The 15,674-nt window shown below is 38.4% G+C and overlaps 1 protein-coding gene across 1 annotated transcript in view; it reads left to right on the forward strand.

Annotated features, from left to right (window-relative positions):
- Positions 1-12,578, forward strand: part of EPYC (epiphycan) — a 30,651-nt gene extending 18,073 nt beyond the window's left edge. The window contains exons 2-6 of the mRNA XM_089526792.1: positions 3,013-3,166; positions 9,633-9,791; positions 10,378-10,580; positions 11,509-11,604; positions 12,408-12,578. Of these exons, the coding sequence (XP_089382918.1) occupies positions 3,013-3,166; positions 9,633-9,791; positions 10,378-10,580; positions 11,509-11,604; positions 12,408-12,578 (783 nt within the window). The remainder of the gene's footprint in view (positions 1-3,012; positions 3,167-9,632; positions 9,792-10,377; positions 10,581-11,508; positions 11,605-12,407) is intronic.
- The last annotated feature ends 3,096 nt before the right edge of the window (positions 12,579-15,674 follow it).

A 15,674-nucleotide genomic window follows, 5' to 3' on the forward strand; every position in this document is an offset into this window, starting at 1 on the left:
TTTATTTGCTCACAGTTATTGTGGGTACTTTTTTCTTTATACAAAGAACAGTTATCCAATTCTCATCAACAATATTGTCAAGTACTTGATAAGAGGAGGCATGATGTCCTCAAAATAGAGGTTTGTGCATACTCACTTTATGTAGTCAAAGTAACACGTGACAAAGGAGTTATGCTGGAGTGATATCACTCCTTTAACTTGTTTTAAGGGAGAAAAAACACACAGATCCTGTTTGTGCCCAGGTGGAACATTCATATCATATGTCATGCTGTAGAGCACCACGCCCTTTCCAGGTATGTTATCTCATTGCTGTTAAGAATATTCACATGCAGTATTTATTATAAATATTACTTATACTCATATATCAACTTTTTTCAATTGTTGAGAAAGGTTAGGCTGAGAGAAAATAAGTTGCTCACAGGCTGTTAGCAGGGTTGGCATTCATGGTTTCAATATACACAATTTCTTAATATGTAGGAACAAATTTGCACTTTCCAAGTAGTGTTTTATGGTGTTGCTCAAATTAATATTGAAGAAAAAAATGGCTTCCCATATATATGAAACAATATAAAAGATCAGTTCATTCATTCATTTAAGAAAGGATGGCATAGCAAATTAGTCATTAACTCATCTCCTCATTCAATTTATTTATTTTAGCTCTCAGTTCTTGTGGTATCTTACTTTTTTACCAGACCAGTTAGCAACTTTTTATGCATAGTGTATGTAATCCATTATGATAAGAACACCTTTATTAAGAAAATTTCCAGTGTGTCCAACATGCTTGCTATGAAATTTAAAATAAAAGTGAATACACAAAGTGTATGATACATAATCGTTTCATAAACAGGGATAGATATACCACAGGCAGTAAACTAGTAGCCTTATGTTCTATGGCATATACACCATCTAGTGGTGGAATATGATTGTAAAACTAATCATTTCACTCTCTATTGAATATTGGTGATCAAATTTTACTTATTTTTTTATAACAGCTTTCCAAAATTCAAAAATTTCATCTTAAATTGGACGGAAATTACTTGTGAGTTCAAATTTTAAATAAGGTGGGGAAAATGGATGGATTCAACTGTTTTTAACTTTAGGTGTTTCAGAAAAACTACATATGCTTAAAAGGATTCTTTTCTTGAATAGCAGACTAATACACTTTACCATATTCTGCAAATTGCCCTTAAAAATCTCACCCAGTTTAAAAACAGTGGAAGAGAAAACGAAGGCCCGTTACAAACGGGCCGTTTTGTGCGTGCGGAGCGAGCACTAGGGTTAGAAAGGGGCAGTGCTTCCGCACCCCCCTAACCCTAGTGCGCGCTCCGCATGCACAAAATGGCGGCAGCCATTCCACATGGCCACCGCCATGAGGACGTCACGACCGTGCCGCCTCTATACGGGGCGGCGCGGAAGTGACGTCCTCGCTCCGTGCCAGGGTGCCTAGTGCGCCCTTAGTGTGGAGCAGGAAGGAGCTCCGTTTCGGAGCTCCTTCCTGGTTTGGTCCTCTGGGCGCAGCCTTCAGACGGCTGCGCCCAGCGGACCAAAGGAGAAAGGGGCCAAGTGTCCCCTTTCTCCTCCTCCCTGCCACCGCGGGGTGTCCTTGGGGCTTGAAGCCCCAGGGACACCCCTTTTAAGGCTGCGGGGAAGCGGCATTTTGCCACTTCCCCGCAGCCTGAAAAGCAACGGATCGGGGCCTCAGCGGCTGCCGTTCTTGCCACTGAGGCCCTGATACACCGGGGAAAGGAGTGGGTACAGCCCGCCCCAAATGGGCAGTCTGTAACCCGCCGAAGTTCAAGAGTCACAAGCCTTAAACTTCTTTGTTGTTGCTGCTGTGTGTCAGTCATTTCTGACCTATGGCAAACCAAAGGCACACCTATCTCATGGTTTTCTTGGCAGAATTTGTTCAGAGAGAATTTGCCCTTGCCTTCCTCTGAGGCTGAGAGAGCGTGACTTACTCAAGGTCACCCAGTGGATTTCCATGGCTGAATGGAGATGTGAACCCCAGTCTCCCAGTATCCTAATCCACCTGGCTCTCCTTAGACATCTTTACAAATACACAAATAATTCAGCAGTTTGGATAATGGTCTAATTGTTTTAAACAAAGGCAATAATAATTATTTATCAGTTGATAAAGAAATTTGTAAAACTTACGTGAAATTCCTTTAGGAAAAGGCCAGAGACTTAGGGATTCCTTATACTTGTCAGAAACTGCATAACTTCAGGCCTTACATGAGAGACCTCATCTTCAGGTCTCATATAAAACAGAGATTCTTGAGAAACAAACATGGACTTATTTTAGCATGTAACTCTTACTCTGGAGAAGGAAAGTCACAGTAGCAAGATGATGAATGATACATCCTATTATGACAATTGCAGATGTTTCACTTCTTAGAAATTAGGATTAAAATGCATAATTAATACAGATATTCTATATTTTCTCCAAGTTGGCATAAAATGTCTTCCCATATCATTTTCACCCTATATTTACCAAATCCTGCTTTCTTACTAGAGATGATGAAGTGGACGTGTCATCAAGTGGGGCAAGTTGTAGTTTCCTTTCCACCACAACTGTTCAAAGTTGTCATCCTGGTGTCATCACTTGGAAAACTCTTGTATAATTCAGAGCAGCTGCAGGAGGAGTGGCTGTACAACTGAAAGTGGATTAGCCACCTAGGGATGTAATTATTTACTAATTTTCCCCTTGAAGGAAACAAAAAGTAGCTTTAGAAATTGTGCAGCTTTTGAAGACTATTATCAGTTTAATTCTGTGTGATTCACATGTGATCTGCATATAAAACAACATTTTCTGCACAGGAAACAGCCTTTTTATGCGCAGAACAAATACATGCAAATCTTACATAGAATAAGTTCCGAATTATATTCTTACTGATAAAATCCTGCTCCAATTACATCAGATGTTGATTAATATACAGTATATGACAAACTCTTGTTAAAACAGGTAGCATTAGTAAATATATATGTTTGTATTTTTTTTTTTATCCTGTCTAGATAGAGATTGGAACAGTGTTACCATCCATAACAAGGGAGATTTATTTACCTGCACCACTGCCAGAAGATATTGAAGAAGAAGCTTCCACACCCAAACTTATTGATGGTTCTTCACCCCATGAGCCAGGAGTTCTTGGCCCCCATACACATGAAGGTTTGTAAAAGAAAACTGTGAGTCTTTATTGTGATCTTCCACATTATTGCCATAGATTTGGTGCTTCATCTAATTGTATTCATTATTTTTCTTTGGATTCATGGGGGGGATCTTTGTGTATTCTTTGCACTTTTTAACTTAATAGTTACTAAATATAGATAATAGGACCACACTGTTAAAGTATCAGATGGCTCTTACAAATACTTGCAACTCAAAAGATGCCATCTCTTAAAAATCTAAAACAATGATGATATAAGAATGAAGTTAAAACAACCAAAGTGAAAATTTTAGCATTTGCATATTACTAAGCACTGCTCTCCTCATCACTGAAAACAAAATTATCTGATTCTAGGGACAGTGCCTGCATTCTTGGTGATGGTGTCACCATTCTGGAATGCCTTTCCTGGGAGATCCACTTCTTTTCTCACTTTTTGATGGATTGGGGAAACTTATTCATTCATGTGGCCAGAGTGAATGTCAGGAGAAACTGTAGAAAAGAACTATGGCCTTGGAAACTATAAGAGCTACCATGGAAGAGTGATGATATATAAAATGAAAACAAGGATGAGATTAGATTAAGGGCTCAGGATCTGTGCAGACTGCCCCTATGGGGTGGCCTGCAGCTGTTCCTTTTAGAGCCAGATTGGGGCTGCAGCAACTGCATGCTGTGGCCATGATCTAGCCTTTTCCACAGCGCAAAAAGGAGCCAAAAAAAGCACCCTGGAAAGGGCACCATAGCTGCTGCACTGTGGCTTTAGGCTGCTCCTTTGGTGCTGTATCATCTAAACACAGTGACAGAGGAGCATCATGATGCCACACGCCATGTGATGCAGTGCATGGCATCACACTGCCATGGGGACGGAGTTGGGGCATGTGTCATGTGCACGCCATGCCCTGACATCACCCCCAGGCTGGCCTTAATGGCCAGTCTGCACAGGCTATATCTCTCTTTGATTGGGTTCAGGATGAAAGATGGGTTCTGGACAGGAAGGTTCTGGGCATCGTCTGGACAGTACAATATGAAGAGTAAGCATTCTGAGACTGAGATGGTGGTAGAATACAATAGCTGGGCTGAATGAGAATAGGCTTGTGATGGTCTCTGATCATCATAACTGAGTAAGCACATTTTTGAACAGTTTTCATCATAACTGAGTAAGCACACTTTTAGGGTGTGAATAGTTGGCTGTGATTTTGGATGAGACTCTGAAATTCTACATGCAGTCCCATATTTTCTACATGCATTCTGCTTTTTATCAAAACAGAGTAATAATAAGTAATAATAATATGTAATAATAGTTATAATGTGTGGGGGGAGCTTCTGGTTGCTGTAGGTTATTCTGAATGGAAAGAGGAATGGCAGGAAAATTGAAACAAGAGGAGGAAGGCACATTTTGTAGCTGTATTTCTTTCAAGTTTACCATATAATAAATAAATTGATGTTGTTTTCATGAAAAGCTACTTTAACTGGGAAAACTTCTCTGGTCCAGTATTTATTCCTGGATAGATTTCATGTGTGATTATGCACAACCAAGGCAGACATATTTATCAGTATGTTCGATTCTATGATCTGGAAGAATAATTTTTCATTCCTTTCTGTTGTACCAAATGAGATCTCATTGTTTGGGACACTTGGTTTTTCCCTTAATTGGCAAAAGTCTTAATAAATCACCATGAAGATAAAAATTACCAGAACACTGTGAAAGTGAAGGAAGTGAAACTAACCAGTTTATCCTTCACACACAGAAGTAGGTTGCAGAGAACCTTCCCATACTTTTCTACATGCACTGATAACAGCTGCTTTATGAAAATGAGGGCGATAAGAAATGGGAGGGAGATAAGGGAAGAAATAGTGAGTGGGGACAGATAAGCACTAGAAAGGGAATGGGATAAATGAGGTGCTTTGTAACTGGAGCAAAAAGAGAAAGGAATGAAGTTAGTGTAACCATCTTTTTTTATCTATAGTTATTGCTGGAGATGGGAAGGACCAAATACCTATACCTCCCAATATATCCAATTCCACTAGTATAAGATATCGTGGCATTTTAACCAGTAGTGCTACATATGATGGTTCTTTTCTGATCATTCTCAAAGGATCCTATATAAAATATCAGCAGCAATAACTATAGATGAAAAATGTTCCTACACTACATTTTCCACAAATACATGAGGCAGTTTTCCATTTTTCTTCTTTTCTTCCAAAATCATTTCCATATTCAATGTATAATGATATTAGTGTTAACTCCTATTGTAGTTCCTAAGGCACATGAAAATGAAGAGTTCTTCCCAATTATATCTGCACACCTGTTACTTAAAAACCTTTCATAAATTAGATCAAATGCTTCAGATCCCTTTCTTACAGTCATTCAGCTGTAGTTTGATGTTTTGTTTAATAATCCACAGGTTTCAAACAATTTTAGCTCAAGGGATGATTGAAACCTTTCCTGATGTCATTGTTCTGCATCAGAAATGCTAATTAAAAACAATTCTAAGGAAATTGAAATCTCAATGGGGAAAAGAACCAATTTCCTCAAAAATTATCAAAAAAGCATGCTGGTTACCAAACTAAAGCAACTTTATTAAATTTTGAATGGAGGACAAACAGTTCCTCAGGATATAATACAATCTGGTCATCATGTCTATGGTCTGAAGAATCTGGCAAGGGCAAGAAAAGTTCAGTTAGGAAAAGACATAAGAAAGGTATTTTATGTGGCAAGATGGTTCCCCATCAACATCCTTATCCATATAGAAATCAACCACACTGCAGCTAAATCTGAATTCAGCAGTAGCAAGGAGACAACATTGTTGAGCACATCTGAGGGCAATAGTCTGAGAACAGCAGAGCAAATAACACAGATCTATCCTTGCTAGTACCCAACTTCCTAACATCTAACATGTGCAATGTGAAGTAGCCACATAGGGACTAATGGTGAAGGAAACTCTCATATGTTATAAAAGACTGTGGCATAGAAAGTTTTATTATACGCTTTAATAATATGATTAATTTAGCAGAAAGCTACATGCCTTGAGCAAATTTAAAAAATCAGTTTTCTAAGTAATTTGTATCCTTACCCCTAGTTTAATTATTGTAGCTGTAGAAGGCATACAAACACGAGATATAAAGCTCCTATAATGATCTTGTATCCAAGCACAGCTAGCTAGTACTGCATGGTAAGGGTGGAATCTTATACCCACTTGCCTGAAAGAATGCCCAAGGAATACAAGTAAGACTTATTTTTAGTAGAAATGTATAGGATTCTGCTGTTAGTAGCCCTTTTTTTGACTCCAGTTCTAACAATGGTATTTACAATAATAATAATAACTTTATTACGGCCAATTGGCCAGCACGATTACAAAATTCCAGTTTAAAACACAACATAGGTTCATGTACAGGCAGATTGGAGAGTATAAACAAATGACGGTCTATGAAAAGTAAGGATAAAAAGCAAGGATAGGACTGCACGATCAGGCAAACACACAACAATGAGTAGGCTGCCATCACCTCGCAAACAACTCTATCATATTGTGTAATAGAGCACCACATTCAAGACATATAAGCTCAAAATCACAATCATATCCCCTATCCAAGCAAGAGTTAAACTACAAAATGCCATTAATCAGATGCAACTGATTGGGGTAACTTCATTAGACTTTAGTCCCCAACTAGATTAGTTTGATGGTATGGTAAAATACGGCCATGTCTCCTCATTTACAAATTTTACCGTTAAATCAAGCCATCTATACAGATTTTGAGATTATATTATAACATATTACATCTGTTTAACAAACTGTTTACGATTTGCAATGGCAGCTGCAAAAAATTGTGCAACTGCTTGCGTTATACCTTCCTTCTGATCTGCAAGTAGAAAATTTGTATAAAATTTATCTTGTCTGCCTGGAAACTGCAACACAATTGGTGTTATATATAAAGCACGTATTTCTGTATACAAAGAACAGCCAAAGAGAACATGATTAATATTTTCGATTTCCTCCGAGCCACAAGGACAGTATCTGTGTCCGTAAGGGATCTTTTTAAATCTTCCCTCCAGGACTGCTGATGGTAAGATGTTAAACCTTGCTGACATGAAAGCTCTTCTGAAATTTGGGACATTCAAATTCTCAAAATATTTTGCATATTTACCAAGTCTACTGGATTCCCTAACAGGGTGTAAAGTGCTTATATGAGTCTGGAAATCAATATCCTTGATGCGTTGAGAAATAACAGATTTGCTTTATCATAGCCTAGTACAGTTATTTCAGATAGTGAGAGTCCAAGAGATAAGAGTTTCAAGGTCAGCGTCTCCTTCCAGGGAGACAAAAAGGAGTCTGTTAGAATTAATGGCACTAAACCGATCGGAACAAAAAACATTTTGAGCCATAAATTTAATTTGCGTATCCATACACGCGCCTCAACAGATAGCATCCCTGTTTCTAGACAGAGAATGGGATTCGAAACACAATTTGGGACACCTAAAATTGTTCTTAAAAATTTTGTTTGAACTACCTCGAAGGTTGTAAAGCTATTGAAAGTACAAATCTCAGAACTGTATAATAATTGTGCTAAGATCTTAGTAACAAAGACTTGGAGAGCTGCTGGAATGTATTGGCCTCCCTTATTATAATAGAAAGAACATAAAGCTTTAATACTTCTTTGTGTAATCATTACAGCATTTTTCTGGTGTAGTTTGGTAGATCCCTTGTCATGAAATGTGATTCCCAGATATTTATAAGTGGACACCTGTTCTATGGAGTGATAATCTAGGGTCCACTTGTATCGGAGGCAGCTCCTCGAGAAGACCATTACTTTGGTCTTATTATAATTAATTTTTAGAGCATAATTTGTGCAATACGTTGCTAAGGCTTTTAAAAGTCTATTCAATCCTACTTTTGTGATGGACATTAGAACAACATCGTCTGCATAAACAAGAATTGATAGAGGCTTATTTGACAGAGTCGGGGCATGTGCTGATATTTCTGATAGGGTCGAAATCATGGAGTTAATATAAAAATTGAAAAGAGTAGGTGCTAGAACGCAACCCTGTCTTACTCCATTAGATGTGGGAATAGGTCTTGTTGTATTTCCCTGATTATTACAATGTATTACTACTCGAGAATTCTCGTGTAGCTTACGGATTAATATTAACAGTTGTTTATCAATGTTGGTGGTCTCAAACTTTTTCCATAATATATCTCTTGATATAAGATCGAATGCTGATTTAAAATCGACAAATGCAGTAAACAGTGTGCCCCTAGCTGAAGCAACAGACTTTTCAGAAAGATGTTTAAGGACTAGGGCATGGTCAATTGCCGAACGGTTTTTCCTAAAGCCAGCTTGCTCTTCCCTGATGATATCTTCCTCCTTTCATGCAAATAGTATATTAATCATGCATTTTACCCAATCTACAAGAAAATAGATAATTGAGATTGTGCAGCTAGTACCTTTTCACAAAATGAGGGAATCTGAGCAGCAGTTCATTACCAAGAATTTATTCATAGACATGATCATAACCAATAGCCAAGAACTACTGTATATACAACTAAAAAAATTGTCAGCCCTTTAATCGGGGATGAACTGATATATATATCCTAACAATCTGGCAAAATGCCAAGATTCAGCTGGTGAGAAAGTCTCTTAAAATAATGGGGGCAGTTTCATCATTAGGGGCATTTCTGGTTACAGGCACAAGAATACATATACCAAGTTTAGCCTATACATTAAGCTTGTGAGCCCAGAATTGAAGCTCCACAGACAATTTTCTTACTGTATTAGTATACATATGAAAGTTTCCAAGTTAGATCCTGCATTACATAAAATTGTGACATAATAGCTAAAATCCTGTTGATAACAAATGGTGGCCAAACCCACAGTCACAACAAAATATTTACTTTGGGGAGTGTTGTGAAAGGAGGAATCCAGTGCCTCCTTCCACCATGTCATCTTTACAGATATGCAGCAGCATACAGGAAACTTCCAAGTGCAGCTTCATTCCTTAACTGATCAGCTGTGGTGTTGTATCCAGACACTTTCTTGTTGGTTTTGAACCTCTGGCAAAAAGGAAGCAGCCTTATGCTGTGTTAAAGGCTACACTTCTTTAGGTGTGTATGGGTAGATAGTATCTGAAGTGATAGATTTGCAATTGGGAGCCACTGGCTGGTGTTGAATGTTGAGGAAAGAAGCAAGGAAGAAGGACCAACCTCTGCCCTCCTGAATTATTGACATAAGTACATTGGTAGACATTTACAATTCACCAGCCTGCGCACTGGGTCTCAGCCATTGTCTTATATTTTTCATTAACACCATACTAATGGAGCAACATGATCATACTTATGTATGCACATGCCTTTCATGTGTATATATACATAGCAATGATAATAAAAGGTTACGTATGTATACAAATCTTATTTCATACTTCTCTGAACAGGCAAGTTCACTGTTGTACTCTTAAGTCAATTGTCATTTTATTTTTAGGTCTTCCAACTTGTCTTCTCTGTACGTGTTTGGGTACTTCTGTGTACTGTGATGATCGTGAACTCGAGACTCTTCCACCATTGCCCAAGCAAACCACCCATTTTTACTCCCGCTACAATAGAATCAAAAAGGTCTACAGGGATGACTTCACTAACCTAAGTATGGGTCAATGTTTATAGTGATAATAATGGGTGACTATGTTTTATTTTAGAAATTGCCTGGTAATGAAAGATAAGCACATGACAACATGCCTCAGTTGGAATTAAATTATTGCCTATGTATGTAATTATTATAAAACTATCTGCATCTTTTAAACAATGAAGATTTAACTTGGGGTAAGCGCTGGTAAAATGCCATAAAAACATCATGGAAGTGTGTGTGTCTGAAAACCTGACACGCTTCCTAAATGTCAGGGAATCATTCCTTCGCCTCCAGTGTCCCTGAATCATTCGGGGAGTAGCACTTTCCCATAACACAAAGTTTCAGTTCATAGGAAATTGCTGCTCCGCAAATGATTCAAGGACGCTGGAGGCGAGGGGACGTTTCCCTGCCATTTGGGAAGCACATCAGGCTTTCATACACATGCACTTTCCTGACGTTTTACTGGCATTTTACCAGTGCTTACCGTTGTGGTATGAAAATCTTCAATGGCAGTAGCTCTTCTAGTTTTTGATTTTTAAAGTAAGCAGAACTACACTGTAAAAACATTCTAATTTTTTTTCTTCTGCTTAATTTTCCTGGTTAGACCACTTAAAAAGGATTGATTTGACTTCTAATTTTATATCTGAAATTGATGAAGATGCCTTCAGAAATCTGCCTCAACTTCAGGAGCTGATACTTCGAGATAATAAGATAAGGCAACTTCCAGAATTGCCACCAACTCTGATTTTCATTGACATTAGTAACAACAGGCTGGGTCACAAGGGGATAAAGCAGGAAGCTTTTAAAGTGAGTTATCAGTTCAACTGTTTACTGCTTTGGAAGGAAAAAACCTTCACCTGGCAATTGATTTCTAATAAATGTAGACTGGCATCCTGTTGGGAATTCACAATGTCGTAAACCAATTTAGGGCGTGTTCCGGACGGGCCCTATTGGGCACCGTCGTTACACGTGAGGGATGGCGCTTCCTGACGCATCTTGCCCCTCGCACGTAACGAGGGTGCCAAAATGGCGGCACCCTATACAGATGGGCACCGCCATTTTGACGTGACAGACACCTAGTGTCTGCACATCTCGGCACCCTTGTGATGCTGCAAGGGCGCCATTGGCACCTTGCGACGTCACAACGGTGACGCAAGAAGAACCTGTTTTTTGCGGGTTCTTCTCACTGCGCTGGGGAACCGCGCGGTTTGTCTTCTGCAGTTCCTTCGTGCAGCAAACACGGGCGCCGGCAGACCACCCTTTTGGGCAGTCTGTAAAGCACCAAGGACTGCACAGTCCTCTCATATAATGTAGTCATTGTGCAAGGGTTGTATTTCTAGAAGGGGAGCATTGTCCTAGCTGTGCCATTGGGACCACTGTACAAGTGGAACAAGCAGTGGGACCATTGCACAGGGGTCACAATGGTATGGTCCTGCCTTTCATTCTATGGGAATGAGATTTTGCTGCAAGATGCAGTGAAATGTAATTAAGGCAAGTTCAGTTTCAAGTTCTATGGTCCAAAGTTGGCAAGACAGTTTATTTCACTTCTGGATTTGTGTAAAATGGTTTGCTAATGCAACAAGCAAATAATGCCACTAGGAAGAAGGTTCCACAGAATTGTGACTTGGATACTCACTGAGGCTCTGAAAGGAACAGATTTCACTCCATATATTAAAAATCAATGTATATTCAGTGAAATTGAAATCATGTTTGTTTGTTGGCTTATTTTCCTCAGGATATGTTGGACTTGCATCATCTTTATATCACTGATAACAACTTGGATCACATCCCAATTCCACTCCCTGAAGGTCTCCAGTCACTTCATCTTCAGGTATGTAACAACTACCATAAAATGTAAGCTGCTTCCACACTGCAGAATTAATGCAGTTTGACACCACTTTAACTGTCATAGCTCCATCCTATGAAATCCTGGGATTTGTAGTTTGTTGGGCATCAGATCCCTCTGAGAGACAAAACTGCAAATCTCAGAATTCCATTGCATTGAGACATGGCAGTTAAAGTGGTGTCAAGCTGCATTAAGTCTACATTGTAGATGCAGCCTAGATATATCTACAGAGGGATATTAATTAGAAAAGGACACTATAGTAGCATCCCAAATTAGATGCATCTATCAAAAAGGAAACCTTTCATGGTGGCAAGATTATGTGCTTTTGTGAGGAAAGAGCCTGTATTGATGGGAGCACCACAATCTGCCTTGTGTTGTTATTAACTATATCATTATTATGTCTTTACTCACACACTAACATAGGTGTGTCAAAGGCATGGACAAGGGCCAGTTCCTACTAGATGCTCCCAAGAGGATGCATGCCCTCAACAATCCTAAATACCTCCTTTTCCTGTGCAGTCCCTTCCTATCACCATTTTGAGAGCAACTTCACAAGAAAATGGAGACATCTGGGGTGTTTGTTAGTGAGGGGTTATTTTTCTTTCCTTCCATGTCTTTGGGCACCTTCTGTTTAGTTTAGAGGCAAAAACTGGCTCAAAATCACGCTGATTTTGGAGGGATCTTTGAAGAGGTGATGGTGTGGGATTTCATGCCCATCTTTCCCTCATATGATTGAGAGTGTATAAACGGAATTTCAGTTTTCATAGACATTTCACTTTTCTTTTTAGAACAACAACATACAAGAAATGCATGAAGATACTTTCTGCAAAATGAAAGACTATTCATATATCCGTAAATCTCTTGAAGACATCAGGCTAGATGGCAATCCTATTAATCTGAGCAAAACCCCTTATGCCTATATGTGTCTTCCTTGTTTGCCTATTGGGAGCCTTTTTTAACTTGGAACAGTAATAAAAAATATCAGGTAACATAATTTCTTTTGCAAGTAAACACATGATTACTATTAAAAGCTCAAAGTAATTATGGGTCCATTGGGGTAAAATAAGGGATAAAGACAATCGTAACATACAATTATGAATATAAATTAATCCTCTAAAGTATACCATGTATCTATATAGTATTATAATCAATACATATTAGTTGATGGTAAAACCAGAAAATATATACAGATTAGGTGTTAAGAATGACAGATGATGGATATTAATTATTCCTGATTTCTAACTCTATCTATTTTAATAGATAATAAAAATGAATGTATACAGTAAAGGTAGTCCATGCTACCTTGTTCTTAATTATATTCTGTGTTTCTCTTTCTAATAGATGAAAGGGTTTTCCCACATTTATCCCATCACAAGAATCTTAGTTCTGCTGCAAGAGACCAACAGTCCAGATAGTCCAGTAGCCTGCTTCTTACAGATAGCAACCAGATGGGAAATTAGATTATTTTATGAAATATTGATAATAAATATAAATATACTCTTCTGTAATATATTAATATTGCCTTGCACTAGAGAGGAAATGTGGAAACTGTACTTATACAAATAAATAAAAGTATACTTAAGAAGGTATAATGTTTTATACTAATTATTGGGCAAGATAACAGCAAAGCAACACAAATTTCTGCTTTTTTTTAAAAAAAAAAAAATCTCTGCTAAGATTGTAATCTGTCTCAGAGCAGCCACAAAATACTTCTGTTAAAATGGTATTTTCAAAAGTGTTCAATAATCCAGATACTATGGAAATAATTGAAGAGATATGGTAGGTATTTTGAAGAAACTGTATGGAATGTTGCTATTCATATATTTTGATAATGTCATGGGGATGGCGGAATGTTCAGAGATGAAGCACTATTTCTTAGAATATGTTTAAGTGAGCATCCATAGAAATACCTTATCCCTGTCACTTGATCCATATTTTCACTCACTCATACACATTCCTCACTAGCATGCCACTTTCTAATATCCACCTCAAGGATCTTTGACTACGAAAGTCATTTCTCCAAGTTCTTCCTCCACAAGTAGTTTCTTGAAATACACTAGTGCATAAAATTGAAATTTCACACATTGCAAACCAACAAACTAGGTGCCACAACCACCAAATGTTTAACAAGCAGACAATCTATGGTGTCTGTCCCTTCATGCATCTGTTTACCACATGTGTTGACCAATCATGGAATAATGAGACCAAACACTGCAAACTGGGTTGAATAAGGACCACTTTATTTAACCTACAGCCTATTTAATTGTGTTGAACCTGGAAACAAGCAAGATGTGGGAGCAACCTAGTGTGGGATCAGCTGAGGCAGGTGATCTTGTCTTGACTTCGTCACCTTTTCCCTGGGCAAATGTCTGTGCCCTGAGAGCAATTCAATAGCTGTGTTATTCCTCATCTGGCCATCTGCTGGAAGGTAGACTCAAAGACCTCCCAATTTTCAGGACTAAAAGTGATGGCAAAACTCCCAGGGCAGCCCCAAGAGTATGGCTTGGTAGTCTCTTTTTTATTTTTCCTTCCTCTTAATCCACAGGAACAGGAGGATTTGTCTCACAGCTAATGTTGAAATAGGCGTTGTGGCAACTTTAACATATTTATTTTATTTAGTAGCTTATAGGATTATATTTTACAAGAAATACAAGGTGATACTTGGTACTGGACTGATGTGTCTTGGCGCCCATCAGAAGATCACATAAGAACTCATGGGAATGAACTGTAAATAAGTATCAAGACATTGTTTCCATTGTGTTAAGACATGGGGACCAGGGTACTCTCTTGTTTATGTATATAGAAAGTGATGAAGCCTTCTTCAGGATAGTCAGCTCTTATCAACTAAGTGTCAGGGACAAGATGGAAACTGAGAAATAAGGTCTTTTGATTGTTATCATCTGCTTGACAAAATAACCATGCTCCCAGTCAAACTTAAAAGGTGATGTGTCAAGCTTCAAGCATGAAGTTTGTCCCTTGAACAATATCCAGTCATACAAAAAGGAAGCAGAGCCTGGGGAAAGTATCTGGGCTAAGGAAGGATGTAATGCCAGTGCCTCAACCCACTTTTTCTGTTTATCAAGCATCCCAAACCCTCTAGAGTACCCATTAAAAAATTCAGATGGAACATCCAAAAATATTTCCTGGAAAAGTGACTTCTTTCAAAGCACACTCCAACCCTCGAGCAAGACAAAAATTGCCCCTCCCAGCCGACCAGGTCCAGCTAGTGTAGTCAATGGTGAGCAATGCTGGGGTTTGCAGTCTAAAAACTTCTGTGGGATCACATGAGCCCAACCTTAGGGCTACTGGAACTGCTGTCTTTGGCTGCCAATGAATAAGGAATAGAAAGAAAGAGAGAGAGAGAGAGAGAGAGGGTTGACTATAATACTTTGCCTTTTAATAGGTAAGATAACACCTCTTTTCACTACCAACCCTGAACATGATGGTGTCACAAAGCTGCATAAGTGACAGTATGTATGACTAAATAATGGGGTTTTAAAAATGCTATTTATAGGAGGGATATACACTTATTATGACATCTAAGCACATCATTCTTACTCCTCTTCTTATTCTACATTTTCATGAAACAACTTTGGAGCAGTTAAAAACAGCAGGACCTCAGCATTTAACCAACTGATCATGAAAAGAGAGATGGAAATAATAAGTGTTTAGTTTTACCTATACAGCACATAAAAGTTTTCCAGATGTAACACTAGAAAGACTTCTTGAGAAATTTTATGCCCTTTGCCTAAGAAAGGGGCTGTTAGCTTTGCACAGGATACGGGTGGCCTGGTTCTCAAGGAAAGTTATTTTTCTGTTTCTAATGGAGTTGAATTTTTATTACCTCTCTTTTATTACCCTTTGTCCCTAGTCTCCACACAGAATGACCTTTGCCTGCACCTTTGCCTGCACTGACATCCCTCAATACCATCTTAACTAACAATAGAATAATATCTGAGACGAAATGTAGACTTAACATACTTTCTTCTCCTGTTTGATTTTTAACATCTTTGCTGATGTAGAAGCTAGTGAAGCTTTGAAAACTCAAATGACAT

The sequence above is a fragment of the Sceloporus occidentalis genome, unplaced genomic scaffold (genome assembly GCF_023333645.1).
Source record: "Sceloporus occidentalis isolate IW3139 unplaced genomic scaffold, rSceOcc1.0.p SCAF_5, whole genome shotgun sequence".
Taxonomy (NCBI): domain Eukaryota; kingdom Metazoa; phylum Chordata; class Lepidosauria; order Squamata; family Phrynosomatidae; genus Sceloporus; species Sceloporus occidentalis.